Below are 13,906 nucleotides of genomic sequence, written 5' to 3'. Positions count from 1 at the left end.
TATCGATGTTTTTATTACCGCGATGATTTATTTCATTCGAAAAAAGTCAAGTAACTTTTCTTCGAGAATTTCTAATAGAAGAAAAAAAAAAAAGAAAAGAAAAGAAAAAACAGAAACCTAATTGAAGATAAAAAAAAAAAAGAAATAAAATGATGAAAAATTCGAAAGAAAATTTTATTATTAACAAAATTCAGTTTTCACACACACACACACACACACACAACATCTGAGTACCGCAAAAATTAGGTGAACTCTTAGACTATCATCCTATTGTAGAATTCAACGATTTCTCTACTTCTCAACGAAGGTAAGTACTCGAGAAGATCTCCTTTACTCTCTACGAAGTCCACGTTAACACGAGGACCACTTTCCAATGTCTGATTTACACGATCCTTTACCTACTTCTCTCCCCTTTTGTGGTTGTGCCGATTTCAATTTAATGGCAAAAACTGCACAAGTGACGTATACGTATAAATATGCAAAATGAATCAAAAGTTCCTCTAATTAATCCTCTATAAAATATCTAGTATCATTATTCAACAATTTTGTACAATTAATTTACTTTAAATTAAACAATACAATTAAATTTTATTTGAAATCCAATTTAAAATTCTAAATGATTTAGATTTTGTATAAATAATCTTATAAAATATTTCTGTTCGACCTTAAATATGATAAATTATTGAAATAAAATGTTGATAAGGTCATTTTGTTTAAAGATACAATTTGATTGAATAACAAAGGTAAGCAAATTAATTTTACATACTTTTGAAATGATACGCGTCCTACGGATGTCTGTGTGTATGAGTGTGCGTGTGTGTGTGTGTGTATGCCTATGTCTATGTCTCTAAGGGAATTAAGGAACAGAGCAAAAGGGAACAGAGGATCCATTTGTACGCAGTCGATACGGTCTGTCTGAGTCTACCTTGCAAGACGCACGAGTGCTTGTTGAGAAAAACGTGCCAAGAATTTGAAACATCTCCATAATAAACGAACGGATGAAGCGACAGTAAAAAAAAAAAAAAAAAAGAAAGAAAGTAGGGAAAATAATGCCGATGAAGTTTATCTCTCCTGAAAAATGGTATGCAATCCTACATCGTATATTTCATCCCTGTCTGCGAATGAAGTTACAACATAACAAATTTCTACTAAATTCTACAATTAATTATGTTCATCAAATATATTCAATAATAAAAATTGAAATAAAATTGAAGTAACATAAAGAAATTTCAATGAGAATTCTAAAGGGTGTCTACAAAAAATAATGGTCTTTAATTGTGTGTCTGCTTTTTTGATGAATTAATTTTTTGTTTTTTTATAGGTCTATTAATTATTTTTTCAACTGGAAGACAAAAGTATGTCAAATCTTTGATGACTTTTAGATGTTCCCTATAAATTTTATTGAACGTAGCTCGTGTCAATTTTTGTAAACACTCATTCGAAGTCAAAGCAGATATTTGCTATTGTAGAAAATGAAACGAAGCGTGTAACACTGATAAAATGAAATCTTTAGCTTTGTTTAAAATGAAATCAAACAAAAAAAGAACAAAAATGTAAAAACTCATCAAAGTATCAAATTGAACTTTCTTTCGTATTCCAATCAGATAAACGTTCATGGAATGCACAGTTTCTTCTGTTTCTTTGAACGTTCTCTTAAATACCATTTAAGAAGGCAACTAGAAAAATATCAAGGAACAATTGAAAGAACTGTTGAAAAAGAAGGAATAAATCTTTCGAAAAGGCTATAAAATTTTACGGATTCGTTGTCCTATTTTCTATCATTGATTTATCCAAAGAAAGTGGATAAAAGAGGAGGGGCGTGTTAATGATCTTAAAAATCGAAGACAATATCTACAAAAATCTATCAATCAAATTCCAATGTCTCTAATTCGTATTTCAATTAACGTATTAAAAATATATATATATTTTATAAAAATTGTACGTCAATAAAGAAAATACGAATTGTTTTGACAAATTTCAAAAACAGACACAAAACATCTAGGTACCCTATTGATCTACCCTTTCGCAATAAATTCAATCAAATCACAGTAGGAAAAATATGAAAAGTTTCGTATAGGATTTTCGTATCAGCAGCCACAGAGTGGGTAGGGACTTTCGGTGATTCGACGACAAATGCAGGATATGCAAGTGGTGTCGATGTTTACGGAGCTCTTGTTGTCGGGCATTTCGCACTCCAAAACTCGTTTTGTATTTCTACGAATATCGTGGATACAGTATACGGGAAATATCGTATGTTTATCGGATGAAACTTTTCTCTTAACTTAGTCAAGTGGAAAGTTACACATTAATATTGTATATCCGGGTATATAGCAAACGCGTATGCATATGTGAATTATTTCAAACTACCACAATTTTTTGTGTTTTTTTCGTCTTCTTTTTGTCAAACGAATAATCATATTTTACAAAACTTTGTATGATAAATGAAATTATCAAAATTAAAATTCCAATTAAATAGAATTATCCAATATATCTGGTTATGATTGAACTCGTTGTTCACATGTTATAAACATTTCCAATTTGGCACCACAGGAGAGAAAGAGAAAGAGAGAGAGAGAGAGAGAGAACAGGACAAAGTCACATATGGGTAACTAGTTAGTTAGGTAGGTAGGTAGATAGGTAGCCTAGTTTCCATACGATACTCGTCATCCCTACGCCAGTGTTATTTCCAGGTTAAATCGTGTATTTCATCGTGAACAACAGACCTAGTGTATTTCATGCGCTTGAATTTCAACCATGCACGATTTCGATCTGCTACATACGAATCATACATTTGCATCTCGACCTGTATCACTAAACCGTTACTGAACTACTGAAACGTTTGACAGGAAATTATTTATCAAGTTTCTATTTGTCATTTTATAACTGATATTCAAATCTTTATTCGTAAGACATTAGATGATTCCATAATTCGAAAAATTGTTCAAGAATATTTACTTAAATATTATTTTAATTTAAGTTAAAAATAAGATTATAATAATATTTTCTTTGAATTGAAAAATTGCAAATATCTACTCTAAGATATATTAAATGTTTTCACTTTTGCATTAACATCTACGAATCTAAATGCACATAGCCACGTGCACGGAAATCTATTGCAATATACACACACATACATGTTTATTCCGTATAATCAGCTTACATCTCGCACTGACGAGCAGCCACTGACTATATGTGTGCATTGTATTTCCTATTGGGATACGTATATAAGTACATACATTAGCCAGAAGCATCAGATTTAGAAACATATCTACATATATATTGGTAAATGCTCCAATATTAGACAGTATTAGAAGATATCGATAGAAATACACTGAGAAAGAGTAATATTTCTTTTCTAGTTTGTAGTTTTATAGTTTGTAGTCATATACGTATATACATACTCTTTTATCCTACATAATATGTTCACAAATGTTTTGCGTGATTATATTTACAAAGTCTGATATATTTCGAGAATTCACTGAAATCTACAGCAATATAAACAATTATTTGTAAAAAATTAAATAATTATTTTATAAATAATTGAATCTAATAAAAACTTAGCTGTATACGAATGCAACGTTGTATCAAAATTTCTAGACAATCGGTAAAGTACTTTTGAAGATTACCAATTAGGCACAAACGAAATCTACATTTTTATATATTTGATATTTGACGAGTATAATAATAATAATAATAATAATATTAAATATTAAATATTAAATATTAAAAAATAAAATATTAATAGATATTTTATTTGTTATATTTGACGAGTTGTTAGTCATAACATATTCCATATAAAATATCAGTTCTTTATCAAATATCAGTACTTTACTTGCTTTTGTCCCATCAGATTTTCGGATAAACGTACTACATAGTACTTCATCGATAAGCTTTTTTCCTATCTTTCTATATCTCTTTATGAATTCTCAATACTTTATCCTCTCTTTCACATCCTGGTACTCATATATATATATATATATACATGTATTCAGTCTCTATTCTTCAATAATGCCAGCGAGTAAATGTGTACTCTGTAGTATACACGATTCAGTATAGTATATAATTATGTAAGATCATTTATATATTTGCATATATATATTCATGTATATATATGTGTTGTTAGTATTGTCGCTTTTCGTATTATGCATATACAAAAGTTACTGGATCATTTACATATTTGAATAAGCTCTCATAACTAATAATCGTATCGGGAACCATCGTATGCTAATATTCACTAAACGTGTGCGCTCATTTACGAGAACCTAATTATCTAATAATAAACGATACAAATCTGTTAGAACATAATGACATTATTAGAAAGATATTTATCATGAAAGTAATACACAAATAATTTTAATAATTATAGAAAATTATAGGAAAAAGGAGGAAACGTTTATGCATTTCCTACATTTTCCATCAATTATTAATTATATATAATTATTACAATTTGAAAATATATTACTTACAAAGCAACATGATGATAAATTCTAACATTTCAAAGATGCAGTTACATTTTGAAATCTTGAATTCTCTTCAATGATCCTTTCTTCGTTTAATTTTCAACTCTTCGTTATATTAACTCATCATTCGCCAATCAATAATTCATCGAACATTATTTTCTTTTTCAAAAAAAAAACAAAAACAAAAAAGAAACCGAATTAAAATTCAAATTTCTTTTCGAAATTATTTACACGTACGAAACAATGAAATTGATTAACCCATTTATCGATATCGCAGCAACCAATCGAACGATAATCATTGGACGTCAATAAAGGCGCGAAGTTCAATCCCATTCAAACGACCTATTCTCGTACTAGTTTGAATTTCAATGAAATTTGTTAAGGAAACATTTTACAAATTTAAAAATCTTCGACAAAATATTCTACAGCACTCGCGAATTATTAATTATTTTCATTTCTTTTTTTTTTTTTTTTTAGCTTTTCGTAAACTCGGATTCATTGCAAAAAATAATGGACAAAAGAATGATTGTAAAATATAAAAAATAAAAAAAGATAAAAGAAAATAAAAGAAAGAAAGAAGCCAACAAGGGAATTTGAAAAGATACGCGAATTTCTGCAATGCTGATTCAAATGTGCGTTCATCGCGGTCTCAGGTACACTGCTGAACTATTCGCCCTGCAGTAAACCTATATAAAGCAAGCTGCTGCAAAATACGCGTGGGCGATTCTACATAGTTCCATGCCCACGCTTGATTGACTATATACATGTATATACATATATATATATATGTTATACAATGTAAGGCATCTAACTATATCACCTAAATATTTCTTTTTTTAGCGCTTTTGTTTAAAGCTTTTAAACAACAATAGACATTCCTTTCTATTAATTAATGATTATTTTAATACTCTAATGTACTCATCTTTTATTTAAGATTGTTTAAAAGTATATACATTTGCATAACCATTACATATCTATTTAAAGATGTTTTACATGCTGGACTGAAAATTTTTCGGTCCTCCTATACGTTGAAAAACTGTTCTTCTTTAATGGGATAACAAAATCCGCTGCAAAAAGTATAGAGATGACAGATTAAAAAATTTGAAAGATTCGCCATATTGCTGTACACAAAACTGGCGCTAAAAAACTGCGTGCGCGAAAATACTGCGCAGTACTTCTTGTTTCCACCTATAATAAAGACAAACTTCGAATGATTAAAAATACGATATAGGATCATAAAAATTGTCGAAATATACTCAAAAAATCATAATTGATCCTTATATTCTTTATATATTGTAATAGGAAGGTGTGAACCTTACAAAATATCTTTTTATTACCTGATCTTAACTGGACGATAAGCCTGTGGCGTCTCGCACCAGCTCAGTGCTGACATCTCTCGGTCAGCAACCTTAGCTTCAGCTCATGCCACCGGTAATGACCCAGCAGGAAGCGCTTTTTCCTGACGTGCACCGTCTGATTGGGCCTCACGGTTGATCACTCGATCGCCTCGCTCTCGCCCTCATCCAACGCTCGAAGCAGATCAGATCGTCTTCATCCGGCCAGAATTCAGCATTATCCTGCCCGCGCTTAGCACCATCGGGCACTCGCCCAGCACCATGGTTCACGTGCTCGGCATCGTCTGTGAATAAAGCTCGTCCCTGAGATCGCAAATAAAAAAGGAGATCTCTCTCACTCTAACCCAGTGCTCCTATTGGTCAGTTTCCTCACTCACGGAACGATCCTCTGGTTAAGGGAAACACGCCTTAACAGTTACCAATACCACAAAGTAGAAATCCCTAAAGACCTTTAGTTATGGCTCACCCTCTTGCTGTTATTAAAAAATGATAATTATATAAACGTTCTCTATTTTGTTTATATACATAATGCATAGCAACTTACGAAGACTAGTTCATATTTTTGCCGCTAGAGTAAGACACGCCTCTGCCAATACCAGGTCCATATGTCAATCTCCATATCATAATACATTTGGTTACTGATTGGTGCACATTTAAATGAAAGAAGAAGCGTGGGAAAAACATCATTAAAAATATTAAATAAAATAATAATTACTTCAGATTTATTTATATATGTTAAATAATGTGTCAATAGACGTTATATTATAATAAATATAAGCTTCTAAATGCTTATATTTATAAAACTCGTGTAAGAAATGTTGGTACGATGACTTTGAATATTTAAAAATGTGTAGTGGTAATCCTGAATAAAATGAAGTTAAAAAGATATTACCTTTAAATAGGTTATCTTGTAATTGTAACTATGTTTTAGTGAAGTGATTTGTATGTTAAACATATAATAGTGAAATAAGTTTAATAAAATTTATAATAAAATGACTCTGTATCATTTTGGAAATTGTTTAGCATTAGTATATGTACCATATTATATGACTTATAAATATTCTGGCTTGTAAGTATATGTATATAAATATATTCATACATTTGTTTTTTTAATTTATGTATTATATTATAAATGAAAGTATGTCTAATATAATATATTATTTATAGGTCAGAATATGGTGCATTTTGGAAATGCATTCAAGCTGGAGGTATTTACATCTTCACGCAATTGGTGAAGATGTTAGCACTCGCTACTTTTTTTCCTACCGCAGATAGTGTTGGAGAAGAAGGTTTCGATTTATTCGGTGTACGTATTAAAATGATAACGCTCATATCGACACTTTCGTAGACTATAATTTGATGTATTATAAAATTACTATTATAGTAATAATTTGTAAATTATATATTATATGTTTTACTTGTAGGAATTTCTAAAGTCTTCTATAGATTTAGCAGATTTAGTAGGAATTCTCTTAGTACTTAATGGAATTCCTGGTAAAGGTCATGCTAAAGTATTAACCGCTGGAATAGGTTGGGCAGGTGCAGAAGTTCTTCTCACAAGATTTTTGTTGTTATGGGTGGGTGCACGTGGTGCTGAATTTGATTGGAAATATATACAAAGGAGTTTAGAATCTAATATTAATTTGGTAAGATATTCATTTGTCACATGTGATTAAGATAATACAAATTATTTAAGCTATATATGATATATATGTATATTATATCTTTTTTAGGTTCAACATATAACCACAGCTACACTTGTATGGCTGTGGTCAAGACACGATTTAAAACGCAGCTTAGTTCCTATTGTTATCTGTATGCTTTTATTAACGGTATATAGGCCTCTTGTTCTAGATTGTTTAACATCACTTTTATTAGCTGGTTCTTGGTCAACATTAGTTATTAAAGCACTTACTACTTTGATTATGGGAGTTATAACTTTACATATTTATGCTGGATTAGCATATGCGATTGGAATCTTTTAAAAATAACATATAGTTTGTAATATACGTAGTGTTATTTAATTTAATGAGTTTTACATTAAATAGCCTATTTAGAAATGACTATTTAGTGTATTTCTTATAAGAATATTGAATGTTTTTGTACATATTTATATTCTGCTATTATATATTACAAACTTTAATATATTATACAATGATATTTTATCTGTGTTACTACATTATATAAATTACCTCAATTTCATCTTTTATGATTCTCTTTATTATTTATTACGAGTATCACGAACAAGAATATTTATATTTTAATTTACTTATATATTATTTTCTTTTATTTATATATTACACGCACATAAGCAAAATTAATATTTTAATCTTAAGTGTATTATCATAAGAAGAGAATATTATTCATACTTTTTTAATAAGACATAATAGAAGATTCAATTTATTATCTAAATTTAAAAATAAAATGAAACTTGATTGAAATTTATAACATTTATTTATTGAACATAATTCAAATAAATATTTTGCTAAATAATAACAATCATATTTTATAATTTCAATAGAAAAAAAAAGATGTAATGTGTATTTGTATTTTATTTTTATTAAAATAATTTAAAGTGTATTAGAGTTAAACAACTTCAAACAGCATTGTTCAGATAGCAGCTGCAAACTTATGTATTTTTAAAAATCAAAATTTAGATTAACCTTTATACCCCAAACTAAATAAATAATTAAAATGAAAAGAAACGTGTATCTACTCCTATTTGTTAAAGAAAAACTAGCCTATAGACTAAAAGAAATTGGACTAAATCACTGATTGAAAATATAAAAGGTGTCAGATATTTCTTGTACAAAAGTTGTGAATAAATTCTATACTCAAAAATAAGAAATGAATATTATCTAACAATATATCATTTAAAATTTTATTCAAAAGTTAAAACCTAAATTGTAAAACTTTCTAAACTAACTTTTTTTTCTTATTTTTAAACATAGTATATGTGCTCATAATGTTTGTATGGAAAAGCATCTAACACCCTGCTTAATAAAATTGAGATGTATTTTAACTAAATAAATATTGAAAGAAATATACTATTTATTCTATTATAATTTTTAATTTCTGTCAAAATTAATATTTGCACAGTCAATGAATAATTTGTTATAAAAATAAGTATTATGCTATTTATTCATATATGTACACACGTATAAAAGAAATTGTATACAAAGTTCCACAAATTGTTTTTAATGAAATCATTATATTTACAATTATTTATTATTAAATAAATAAATTAAATGATTCCATTATAATTTGTAATACTTTTTGTAATCTACTATGTAGTACGTGTATTACAATTAATTTATAATTTGATCTTTCAAATTCTTCGTATATTTGAGATGGAACTGTCATAACAACTTTACTATACTCATTAGTCATTGTTTTTTAATGTGTATTGGGAGAATTATACTTTTTTTTATAGACTATATTAATCTTGTTTATAAATGATTTAATTTATGACGACATTATTGATATTATTTAAAAAATATATTTTTTTCTTATATTTTATATCAAGTATACATAACTATATATTTATAATTCTACTTAATATTATATATTATTATATTTATTAATTAGATTTCATTGTTAATTTTAATTACAAAAAAAAAAAAGAAAAACCAATATTCGTATTATCTAGATACCTAGTTTATCACTATAACAGAAATATTTACAAAATTTCTAATATTCAAGAATTATATTTAAAGCACATAAGTAAATAATATTCATTATTTTGGTAATTTTTAAGTAGTACAGTAAATTATAACATTAAAATGTATAGATTGAATTCTTCACAAGCTATAATTATTATCTTAAATGATATTACATTTATAGAAGTATTCATGAATGTTTAATAATATTAAAAAATATTATTTATTTAAGCGCAACATACAAGCGGTCAATATTATGTTCAATAAAGGGAATGATACTGTTTTATATTAACAATATTGATGATGAATTTGTTAAGTCTAAATCAAAATGTAAAGTATTTGTAATTTAGCAATTTATCAAATAAAATAAAACTACATATATATAATATATAATTTTATGTAATACCCTTACTAAGGAAATATCAAGGAAATATCAAGGAAATATCAAGGAAATATCAAGGAAATAAAATTGCTTTAAGGTTATAAAAATACATTGCCTTAAAACACTAACTATGCAGTAAATGATGATCCTTTGGATTCCTTTTAATTTTTTTTCGAATTTGAAGATAGTCACATTTACATTTCTCTCTTTTTAAATGAGTTTCCAGAAACCTTCTATTGCTAAATTTTCTGGTACAAAAATTGCATTTAATCCAAGGATACTTGCCTTTATGAGACGATATAATATGATGTTCTAAAATTCTTGCATTAGAACAGACCTTCTTACATAGTTTGCACCATGTTATAGTTGTATGAGCATAAAGATGCTGGCTAAATAATTTTTTCTTAACTCCCTTTAAGCAAATATAACATGTTATTAACGTTTGAGTGTCTCCGTGTATATTTCTTTTATGACTTCTTAAATATTTTCGAGTTGAATGAGTCTTTTTACAGATGTGACATGGAAAACCAAGACCATAATGATATCCTTCGTGTCTAAGTTTTGCTGCAGCTGTTAATTTTTTACCACAAACGTTACATAAACATTTTCCATGTACTTTTTGAAAGTGTTTTTGACATGCTATACTACTAGCAAATTTTTTGGTGCATTCGTAACATTGATAAGATAATTCTGGATCAAAATGCTGAGCTTTAATGTGTAGATTAAATTCATTTCTATTTTTTACATTAATGTGACAAAAAGGACATGACATATCCATTTGTAATTCAGTAAGCATCTTTCCCTCTTCCACATTACATCTGTGGTTATTGTATTCGCTAATAGTATTGAATCTTTCAGTACAAAAACCACATCGGAGAAATAATGGATGACATTTAGCTATATGTGCATTGCAATTATTCATAGTTGAAAATATTATACCGCAGGGACAGATGGTGTTCACATATGATGGTATATTACATATGAACTTTTGACTATTATACTTCATTAAGTTCTCTTTTCTTCTTTTTAAAATACTTATATTTCTTGTTATACATATTAATTTTGGTTTTTTAGGTTTGATAAGATTATCAGTGTTATCCGCACTGATAGATCTTTTCTTTGCTTTTAAAATATTTGAAGAATCATCTGTCGTTTCTGATTGTTCAGACATAATTGCCTCACACAAATACGTAGGCACTACTTCAACATTTCCTTTTCCTTCTTGTATCTCGGAAATATGTATCTCTTCTTCTTTAATCTGTTTATTTTCTTTCCTGTCATTATCTAAAGGATCATGCGAATTTTCTTCTATATTAATATCAAGGTTTTCATTAATCGTTTCTATTTTCAATATGTTATGGTCTTTGCTGTATTTAAAGGATTCAAGTACATCCAGTGAATGCTTTTCTTGAGATATTTTACTATCTCTTCCCAGAAATAATTTTGAAATGTCTGACAGTGTATGGGAATGATCACGGGAATGGCCAGAATCCTTAGATTTATTTTCATCGCTGCTTTCTTTGTTAACTATTTCATAAGAATTGTTTTTTTTCTTTATTTTAATATTAATACCACTAGGGGAATCTCGATCAAGATTGTCTTCCGTAATGGAGTCTGTTTCACTGTTATCTCTTAATTTACAACTATTTTTGTGTAACATTAAAGTATGATAATTACGAAATGTTCTGCCACAAATACATGATCTACCAAGATTATTTTTACTTACTTTTCTTCGTCTTCTTCTTCTTGTATTATTATTTTTGTTATTAGCATTAGATTTAGGATTTTGTAAATTGTCATTTGCTATAGAATTCAATAAATCCACTTTACTCTTTTCTTGGTTTTGCAAAGCAGTTGACATTAATATCCGTTTGTTACTTAATGGAGAATTAACGTAACGACAATTGAAAATATCAAAATTATCTTTAGTTTCACCACGCTTCCTATGAATACGCCTATGTTTAGAGAAACTACTACTGGCATATACTCCATAACATATGTCGCATAGGAATTTGGACACTTTTTTTGACTGTAAATTCTGAGAATCATTTTTACCATTTGACGTTTCAATCTCTGTTGATTTGACTTCGTTTGGATTCACTGCTTCAAGCATCATTTTATTATTATCATTTTCAGAATTCTCAGATAAGGCGATTGTATTAATCATTGCTTTCGTAAGATTTTGAAGATTAAGATTTGAAGACTCTATCGCATTATTTTCTAATTCTTTGATAACAAGACCTGGACACCCAATTTTATGATATTCAGTTAAATGTTTTCGCAAGCTTGTTATAGAGCGTTTACATAGTGGACATTTAACACGATAGGTATCATAAGTTGTTAGGGTCATATCCTTATCTGAGACATTATTTTTCTTCTCTTCAAAATTATTTTCATTCACTTTTATGCTTGTAACTTTTGTAGTAAGATCAGAAGTAATATTTTCACTACCAATTTCCTTGAGTTTTGGTTTATTGTGTATACGTTTAGGTGGTATATATATTCCATGTATTCTTTGTGAATGTGACCTAAGACTTCGATTTTCACTGTATTCTTTACCACATATATTGCAATGATATAATTTTTTGGTGCTCTTAACAGAGAATTTGAAATTTGGAAGTGCACTGTTGTTATTGCCCAGTATTGGTTCATATGTAATGCGTGGATCTTTTATAGTAGAAGACATAGAACTAGTAATCATTTCTGACCCATTACTTTGTACATTTTTTATTAACTGGAGGGTTTTCCAAATTTTATCACATTTTTCAAGAAGGATAATTGGATCCTTCAATTTAAGTGGGGTAACAATTGGTAAACTTAACGGACTCTGCAATAAAATACATATATTAAGGGAACATGATTATAGTTACAATAACATAAACAACACACAAAACAAAACAAAACAAAAATAAATAAAATCCTTAATTATTCCTAATCCCTTAAATATTTATTTAATAATCATAAACGGGAATAAACTATCATCTTCGCTAGATCAGTTGACCTTATTTTAATCACAAAAGTTTGTTATTATTTAAAAAATCGAATGGAAAGCTTTTCATTGTTAAATCCTACACAGAGGAGTCCCCAAGAATTGAACATCAAAAGTACAACCCTGGCGTGTTTAATTGATCCACGATTTCCTGATAGTTAATTCATCGAAAACATGCATAATAGTCACATGCATAGTAGTCAAATAAATAGGAATCCAAGAGACGACTTAATTAAGAACGATCACAAGATTAGGATAGAAAAACTAAAAGTAATATACCTGTGGGGATTCATAAGAGTCACTAGCTGTTGGGGACAATGGTTCAACCTTCAGCATTGGTATATCCACATCTACCACAAGTCTTTCGGGTTGTTCTTCTTTGCTCTTGTCCTCATTATTGTTCCCATAATCATCCCACATAGCACCTTCGCCAAACATTTTACCTAAACCTAAAGTTTAATTTCACGAATAATAATTAGAAGGTTAAAAATTTATTATCAATCGTAACTGAATCGTGAGTCGATCTCAAGCGGCACGGATTACTAGTAGACATATTGCTTCTGTCTCCCCACTCCACGACCACTTCTAACGTTCCTTCCTTCCTTCTCCGTTACGGGCAAGCACAGCTGCACAAAGCTTTTCCAATTGAAATCGCGATAACGATTTATTGTCTTCAGGTTATCCTTTTATTTCTTTCATTTCTTTACTTTTTAGCATAAGCAAGCGCTTAGGAATTCAATTATTTTAATACTATAACTAAATATCAATTCTAAATCGATAAAATTCGGGCTCTCCTTTCGTACGAAACACGCCTGGGTAGGAAGGTAACTGTTCTTCAACATACGTTGGGGTATAGTCCGACAATATTTAGACGAGTGTGGGTAGGTACAGGACTGGCCCAAGTTATTCCTACGGTTCGTTCAATTCGGAATAATTCTTGCCCGCTAATACTATTACTATTTTTATTAAATATCCTCTATAACCTAATAATTTGATTTTACAAAAAAGTCTTCTTTAGACTAAACACGTTTCCTTTAGCGTAATAATAGTAGTTTTTCTCA

General features: G+C 28.8%; 3 protein-coding genes across 3 annotated transcripts in view; 1 reads left to right on the top strand and 2 right to left on the bottom strand.

Moving 5' to 3' along the window:
• LOC107064717 (uncharacterized) overlaps positions 1-6,295 on the bottom strand; it is a 50,326-nt gene extending 44,031 nt beyond the window's left edge. The window contains 2 exon segments of the mRNA XM_089171169.1: positions 4,467-5,648; positions 5,798-6,295. The gene's annotated coding sequence lies outside the window, so the exon portion shown is untranslated.
• A 206-nt stretch (positions 6,296-6,501) lies between these two features.
• Positions 6,502-8,017, top strand: LOC107064688 (BOS complex subunit TMEM147). Its single transcript, XM_015317666.2, has 4 exons — positions 6,502-6,884; positions 6,983-7,121; positions 7,240-7,461; positions 7,549-8,017. Exons 1-4 carry the CDS (start codon positions 6,808-6,810, stop codon positions 7,798-7,800), a joined length of 690 nt encoding a protein of 229 aa, XP_015173152.1. The 5' UTR covers positions 6,502-6,807; the 3' UTR covers positions 7,801-8,017.
• Positions 8,018-8,250: 233 nt separating this feature from the next.
• Positions 8,251-13,283, bottom strand: LOC107064684 (uncharacterized). The gene is made up of 2 exons (XM_015317662.2): positions 13,125-13,283; positions 8,251-12,683 (listed from the first exon to the last, which is right to left on the bottom strand). The coding sequence occupies exons 1-2, from the start codon at positions 13,281-13,283 to the stop codon at positions 9,981-9,983; spliced, it is 2,862 nt and encodes a 953-aa protein (XP_015173148.2). The 3' UTR covers positions 8,251-9,980.
• Positions 13,284-13,906: the final 623 nt, after the last annotated feature.

Source organism: Polistes dominula, unplaced genomic scaffold (genome assembly GCF_049000335.1).
Source record: "Polistes dominula isolate Pdom_NZ unplaced genomic scaffold, Pdom_raw_medaka contig_31, whole genome shotgun sequence".
Taxonomy (NCBI): domain Eukaryota; kingdom Metazoa; phylum Arthropoda; class Insecta; order Hymenoptera; family Vespidae; genus Polistes; species Polistes dominula.
This window is presented reverse-complemented; position numbering and strand designations above follow the sequence as displayed.

What these genes read in the sequence shown, in the direction of transcription:
- LOC107064684 (XM_015317662.2), bottom strand. Translation starts at nt 13,283, where the DNA reads ATGTTTGGCGAAGGTGCTATGTGGGATGATTATGGGAACAATAATGAG. An exon ending in ACTCTTATGAATCCCCACAG is followed by an intron (nt 12,684 to 13,124) that starts GTATATTACTTT and finishes ATTTTATTGCAG; the next exon opens with AGTCCGTTAAGTTTACCAAT.
- LOC107064688 (XM_015317666.2), top strand. Translation starts at nt 6,808, where the DNA reads ATGACTCTGTATCATTTTGGAAATTGTTTAGCATTAGTATATGTACCA. An exon ending in ACTTATAAATATTCTGGCTT is followed by an intron (nt 6,885 to 6,982) that starts GTAAGTATATGT and finishes TATTATTTATAG; the next exon opens with GTCAGAATATGGTGCATTTT. An exon ending in AAGGTTTCGATTTATTCGGT is followed by an intron (nt 7,122 to 7,239) that starts GTACGTATTAAA and finishes TTTTACTTGTAG; the next exon opens with GAATTTCTAAAGTCTTCTAT.